This window comes from Gossypium hirsutum, chromosome D12 (genome assembly GCF_007990345.1).
Source record: "Gossypium hirsutum isolate 1008001.06 chromosome D12, Gossypium_hirsutum_v2.1, whole genome shotgun sequence".
Lineage (NCBI taxonomy): Eukaryota > Viridiplantae > Streptophyta > Magnoliopsida > Malvales > Malvaceae > Gossypium > Gossypium hirsutum.
In genome coordinates this window covers 15,861,631-15,868,786 of record NC_053448.1, presented here as the reverse complement: position 1 = coordinate 15,868,786, position 7,156 = coordinate 15,861,631, and the positions used below count along the sequence as shown (strand labels likewise).

Sequence of the window (7,156 nt, the reverse complement as noted above, 5' to 3'; positions counted from 1 at the left end):
ATGAATATCTTATTAAGTGGGTATCCATCATGATTAAGATAAAGTTTTAATGTACTTTAAATTCTAATAGTTATTAGAATTAGTTCTCTACTTCTATTATATTTCTTATGCCTATAAATAAATATTCTAATGAAGTATTGTAATCATCCCTTTGATCAATAAAGTACATTCTTTATTGCTTTCATATTTTCTTTATTTTTTATTCTCTCTATCTTTCTTTATTTTATAACAATACTAATATTATTTAAACATTTAAAAGTTTTCGTAAAATAATTAAAGAAAATTGTAAGATAAGGGTGTTGAAATGACTTAAATGTGAAACAATATTCCCCAATCACTACACTAAAACAGGCTTTTAGCGCCGCTAAAAGTATTTGCGGCGCTTTGACAAGCGCCAAAAAAATGCCGCTAAAGACCAAGACCTTTAGCGGTACTTTTCCTACAAACGCCGCTAAAGACCAAGATCTTCAACGGCGCTTTTCTTACAAACGCAGCTAAAGACCAAGACCTTTAGCGGCGCTTTTCCCACAAACGCCGCTATAGACCAAGACCTTTAGAGGCGCTTTTCCAGAAACGCCGCTATAGATCGCGACCTTTAGCGGCATTTTTCCCACAAACGCCGCTATAGACCGCGACCTTTAGCGGCGCTTTTCCCACAAACACCACTAAAGATCACGACCTTTAGCAGCGCTTCTCGCAAAAACGCCGCTAAAAACATAACCTTTAAAAAAAATTATTTTAATCAAATACTATCTTTAGCAGCGCTTTTTTTACAAACGCCACTAAAGAACAAACCTTTAGCGACGCTTCTCACAAAAATGCCACTAAAAACATAACCTTTAAAAAAATTATTTTAATCAAATAATATTTATTTTTATGATAAATATTATATTATGTTTTATTTTTTAAATTTGAACTTTAAATATGCTTTTTTAAGGATAAATAAATATTATTTAAATTAAATTTTCTATGAAATTTTTAACTTTAAAACTAAATATAAAAATTAATGAATTTAGTTTTAAATTTTAAATAATAAATTAATAACACAATTAAAATCCAAAAGTTAAAACTCAAGTTGTCGTAAATATTAAAGTAAATATAAAAATTTAAAATCAAAACTAAAATAAATAATACATAAGAAAAACAGACTGATTAGTTAAACCTACCTATGACTATACACATTGCAAGGTAATAAAAAGTACAATGCATTAAATTGTTGAACCTGCCCAGGTACTATCTGACAGCAGAATAACACCTTAAATTGTTGGATTAAACATGTAGATTACATACTAATGTAGACCAAAATATTTTCCTTTTCCTTCTACCCTTAAATCTAGAGATAGCAAAAACCAGGGACCTAACACCAGCAAGTTCAAATATATCGCTAAAAGAAACACAACTTTAGCTCCATCCAAATGTACTTTCAATTCTCATTTCAAATTCTGCTTCAATATATTGGATGAATTTCCCCACTGCATGATGTTAGGTGATCAAACAGAGTACTTTAAAACTGCAAAAGTAAGAAGCAAGCATCCTCACTTGATAATCTGAAGGGTTGTCTTCCTCACCACTTGGTCCTCTAAAAGGAAGCAGTTGAGCTTTAGGTTTCTCTAAAGAGAAAACAACACGAATTCCACCCTCAATCCCATGATCTTTCCTTAAACTGTGTCTCACCTAGAAGCAAAAATTTGAGAAAGAGTAAAGTGAATGATAGCAGGAAATAAACCCCTAAACAATGTCTTCTTAATGCAATAGATAAACAAGAGTAAAATTGGATATCCAAAATAAGAAATACAAGCATAAGATATTAAAGTTTTTCCAAACCAAATAAAATCTAATTGGACAAGGCCCCAAAGTAAACACCAATCATAAGATCAGCAACCACCAGAAAACTGCAGTAGCAAGTGTAGATTCAAAAGCCACAGACTCAAAGAGCCCCCATTTTAGAATGATTGACAACTCCAAAACAACTTCACCGTATTCAGAATCAATAATATAAAATGCCAGAAGCTCAAATCACAATAAATAATAAAAATACAAAAACATAAATATGGCATAACCCAAAGCTACTGATACTAAAATAAAATACGTATCTAGCAAAACCTAACCTTCGTACATACTAAGTAGCAAAGCTGATCCTAATCCTCTATTACTGAATAAACTAACCAATCTTAAATATATAAAAAAAAAAGTATTGCCAAACCCCTAAAATATTGGAAAGAAGCAAAAACTGTAGATAATTAAATTCCTTGAGCAATTTTTTTACACCCTAAATAAAACACAATGCTGGACTCAACAATAAGCACCAAATCTTCCTAGTATTTTCCATCATTCTGCCATTAAAAAAAATCCTATTATTAACCCCTCAATTTTCTTTCCATATAGCTTTGCAACCTATGTCCTATCAATATGCAGTAACCCTCTCCATCCACCCTATACTACATTATACTTTTTAACTTGTTATTGCCTATCCAAAAGCATCAATTCCAGAAACAGTGTTTTATGCTGACAGATTATTAGCAATCAGTTGAATAACTTATGTTGCTTGCTTACTCATGATTTAGATGGGTGCAATATCAAACAAGCATATAGAAGGATTAGCCATGCACTATCATAATAATGAAAAATAAAACATAAATTAGAGCATAACATGAACCACATAAAAAAAGTAGGAGTTCTATATATGGTGAAAAGCCAATATTTGACTGCAACGTTATATAAAATTCTTATAGCCAATAGGTAAAACTGAAAGTTCATAAGTCATGATGATACCTTTGTGTCAATGTTATCAATGCAGTCCAAAACAAAATCAGGGTTTATCTATTTGATTAAAAAAATAAAAAATTATTTTATAAATTATTTTTTAATCAGGGTTTAAATTTGACAAATTTAAAGACTAAATGTTATTTTATCTATAGATGAATTGAAATGCCAACTAAGCTTCTTATATAGCAGCTCTGTCAAGGTTCTGAACTCCAGCAGAATCAATCAAACATAATCATTGACAATATATATAATTTTATATATAAAACTTTGTTTGCTCTAAATAAATTTGGATGGAAAAGGGTTAATTTCATATTCTTTAAATTATTTAAAATAAATGCTTGCATGGATGGAGTCAAGTACCTTCTGGGAGTTCAGGCTGTTCGAATGGGGTACAAAGAGACTTAGCTGCTCCCATCTCACCCCTTGTTCGAGCTTTCACATCTTTCTCCACCTCCTATATATACAAAACATAAAACATCATTTAAGAAAAATGAGCTACATATGCCTCGAGAGATTAGAATATGATCCAGCTCATGTTGTTGCCTAACAAAATACTTGAGATTAATGATGATTAATGATGCAGTTCTGAGAAAAAAGGGTAACAAATAAGCATTAAAACAATACCAATTAAATGCTAAATTATCATGATCCCTATAAATAATAAGGATTCTACAAATTAAAGTCATACCTCCTCATCACACCAATGAGCTAAGATCAGTTTCTTTTGCCCAAGAGCTTTTACAAACTCATCCCACATTTTTACAACTTCAATGCAGGCATCTCTTTTTTGTTTTGCCACATCGAATAAGTTCTGTTGAATCTTATCCAACATTCCTTTTACTTGTTCAACCAAAAAGACTCTAGAGATATTAGTCTTTTCTCCATTGTCACGGCGAACTGCACACACCTGTCCAATAAAACACATTCTGGTTTCAATAATAAGAAAATAATACATAAAAGAATAGAAGGAAAGCAGAAATAAGAAAAAAAAAAGGTTAATTGCATGACCTTAGAGAGTTAAGAAAATACGTAATTTTGTTTTGGACTTAAAGAGCATAATTTTGAGTACTATTCGAAGTTATGAATTCCGAGGACATGTAAGAGAAGTGCACAAGGCTACTAATAGGAAAATGGACAGCAAATAATCATCTTTTACGTAATAATTAAACAAATAAGCTATCCGGTTTTTCTTTTGGTTTGAGTTGGTAAAACGTTAGGCATGTTCGTATTCAAAATAAGTTTTCTGACCTTTAAATTTTTCATTATTGTTGCAAATAGAAGCACCGTCACTGAAATGAGAATCTCGACATGCTCTTTGTCTTTCTAGTTACAGGCTTCTGTTAGCAGTATTGCTATCAAAATTTACAATTGCATTGAAGAACCTGCAAGAATCAAAAAATTTAAAGTACATATGCATCATAAATTTAATTAAACCGTTGACAAGGGAAGGCGGAAAATAAAAATTAAAAGAAAAACAAAACTTCCAAAAGTTCTATAAAAGTAAAACATGTACAAGTTCCCCTAGTCATACAAAAGAATTAAAAAGCTGAAGGTGCATATAACAACAATTTTATGATCAAATTCTTATCAGCACATTCTAGAGCGAAAAATCAATGAAAGAACACTGACCTTATAAAATCAAAACCATTACTTTCTAGGTGCATCAAAAGCCCACACTATTTGCCTAAAAGATAAAATCAAAATAGTTTGATTTTTGTGTTCACCACTTTAACAAAAGCTTGGTTTTTCAAGCTCAACTGAAAACATAGGTTAACTAAGCTTAAAAATTTGTTCCTCAAAACTTTCCAGAATAACCATATGCTGAAGACAAAGATCGCATTGACATTTAGCATTTCAAAGAAACCAGCATCTAAGAGCAAAATATAAACTAGCCACACATTGAAGAATTGATACAAAGATAAAACTGGCATCTTGTAAAGAACACCATGTCAAGCTTCACAAATTATTTTGTCATTTCCTCTGATTGGGGGAGGATGCTGAATGGGTATGTGCTAGCATCCAAAAAAACATATCAGTCACTAGAGTCTTCATAATCTAATTCCATAAACTTATCAAAGGAACAGTCATCTCCAGTCCCATGTACAAGTTGATCACATAACCTTGGAATTGAATCATGAATGTATGCATTACATGCATGCATAGGAGTGAAAACAGAGATAAGGTAGAACTTACAAACGAACTTGAGGGCATTGGGTTGAACAGAGACCAATGGATTACTCCCGTCTGGGTCCACCGCCAACACCTGGATGATCTTCACTCTCTTATAGAAAGGAAAACAAAGAAGAAAAATAAACAATCAAAACCACCCACAACAATCTTTCAAAACCAAAAAGGAAAAGATAAACCAACCCCAAAAACTTTGAAAACCCAATGATCCAAAAAAAAGTGTTTCTATTTTTTTTTTTATTTTGTTAGGAGCTTTGGTGCCACCCTGAGAATGCCAAACTGCGGTTTCCACGAGATGGATAGAAAAACAAGGAAAGAAGAAGAGATGGTGACAGGTGTTAACATAAACACTGGTATGAACAGTCGTTAACAGAAACTGAAGAAAATGAAACATGGGTTTTGCTTATTCTTAAATTAAAAGATGGTACCAGGATCAGGAAGAGGGGGCGCAGTGAAATGGAGCTGTACATTTGAAAACTTCTTCGGATCTGTGATGGAATCGCATAGAGCAGCTAAAGCTTGTGGATTAAGAAAAGTTCTGCAGAGAAAAATCTAGGGTTCCAAATTTGGGCGTTTAAGAATTGAGGTTAAGGAAGAAAAAATAGCAATAGGTATGGCGTTAAAAGTTTTGAAGGACGGTGTGTTTGTAAAGTTGGGGGTTTCAAGGGGGGAAATTAGGGAGGGATTTCAGTGGGGAAAATTTATAAAATGGCGCTTTTTTTTTGAAGTAAAATTAATTTTTGTGGCATTTCTATTACTTTTTATTATACTGTTTTGTGGTTAAAATTTTTTAATTTAAACATCTAATTTTGAGGTTAAAATTTTGAGATATTAAATTTTTTATTTTTTAATTTAAACATCTAATTTTACGGTTAAAATCATCAATGTAGCAATTAAAAAATGATAAAATAATTTTGTAGTCTTTAATGTTTGTAATTTTTATTAATTTGGTCTTTTCTTTAAAAGTATATAAATATTATAAAAATAAAAGTTTAAAATATTTTTAAAATTTTTTAAAAAAATTAAAATCTTTTAAAATTCATTTTAAAATTTTAAATCACGAAAAATATAAAACCTTTCAAAATTTAGAAAAATATATGTTATTTACTTTTAAATGATAATTATAAATGTTCACTACCCATACAACACACCTAGTCCAAAATATGGTTAGGCTTAGATTTATATTTTTTATTGTTTTTAAACAATGAAATTGGTGATTCGGGTAAAACGAGCTTGAAGTTGAAAAAGTTTTTAAAATTGGACATTGGTAACACCTAATCCATAAACCTTAAAATGGTAACACCTAAATCTTAAACTCTAAACCATGCATTATAATAGTCAAATCATTAACGCTAAACCGTAAACCATAAACATCAAGCCCTAAAACAATAAATTTGATCATTATCTTATAAGCCGTAAACACTAACCTCATATTAACACTAAAATGTAAACTCTAAACCTTAAACCCCAATCCCCAAGCCCTAAACCTAAACCCTGAACTCAAAACTGTAATCCTAAAATAATAAACATTATGATGATATTTATTCATCATTATCCACTAACCCGACCCAAATCCAAATGCAAACCCTGCTCTGCTCTGCTCATTTTGTTTTCCCAACCCTGGACCTCAGCACTCGCCACTCACCCACCCTAACGAAGTACCTAACGTAATTCGATTAATGATTGCAAATATAAGATATTTGCTTTCTTTTGCCCTTGGGCTATTCAGATAAATTAGACCTACTTGTCCACTACTACCACTATACCGCCTGAAGCAGCATTCGGCTCTAGACTTGAGACTCAGCTAACAAATTTTTGTTATCAAGAAAAAACAAACAGCTTTTTCTTTTCGGGAGCAAATCGTCCAACTAACCCCACCAACTCTACTAGCTAAATTGAATCCCAACTTCACTTAATTATTTTCTAAAATTCAATATTTAATAAATTTTATTCGAATTTCAATATTTATAATATTTTCCTATAACCCTTTCTCAGCCTAAAAAACCTAGTATTAATTTCTTGTGGGTATTAGACCAAGTAACAACCTTATTTGTCCCTTTTCATTCATTTTCAGTTCTTACTCTTGAGTAGGTACTATATATTAGGTCATTGTTGTGTTCATGTATTACCTTACTCTTTCATTAATTCATTATTTATCACGATATTTGGTGTTTTATATTACTTTCTTTTATTTATATAGTCG

General features: G+C 31.2%; 1 protein-coding gene across 6 annotated transcripts; it reads right to left on the bottom strand.

Annotated features, from left to right (window-relative positions):
* Positions 1-1,189: 1,189 nt before the first annotated feature.
* Positions 1,190-5,691, bottom strand: LOC107942525 (proline--tRNA ligase, cytoplasmic). 6 transcript variants are annotated; one of them, XR_005922446.1, is made up of 8 exons: positions 5,382-5,629; positions 5,137-5,232; positions 4,960-5,047; positions 4,015-4,148; positions 3,455-3,673; positions 3,127-3,220; positions 1,540-1,674; positions 1,190-1,472 (listed from the first exon to the last, which is right to left on the bottom strand). XR_005922446.1 is itself a non-coding variant. In XM_016876218.2 (7 exons), the coding sequence occupies exons 4-7, from the start codon at positions 4,027-4,029 to the stop codon at positions 1,640-1,642; spliced, it is 363 nt and encodes a 120-aa protein (XP_016731707.1). In that variant the 5' UTR covers positions 4,030-4,148; positions 4,960-5,047; positions 5,137-5,232; positions 5,382-5,629; the 3' UTR covers positions 1,190-1,639. The 6 variants fall into 6 exon arrangements, 4 of the variants coding, with proteins under 4 accessions (XP_016731707.1, XP_016731706.1, XP_016731705.1 ...); XR_005922445.1 differs by lacking the exon at positions 5,137-5,232; XM_016876218.2 differs by having other exon boundaries at positions 1,190-1,674.
* Between the last annotated feature and the right edge of the window lie 1,465 nt (positions 5,692-7,156).

What these genes read in the sequence shown, in the direction of transcription:
- LOC107942525 (XM_016876217.2), bottom strand. An exon ending in CTCATTGGTGTGATGAGGAG is followed by an intron (nt 3,221 to 3,454) that starts GTATGACTTTAA and finishes TTGTATATATAG; the next exon opens with GAGGTGGAGAAAGATGTGAA. An exon ending in ACAGCCTGAACTCCCAGAAG is followed by an intron (nt 1,675 to 3,126) that starts GTACTTGACTCC and finishes TTTTGCTTCTAG; the next exon opens with GTGAGACACAGTTTAAGGAA.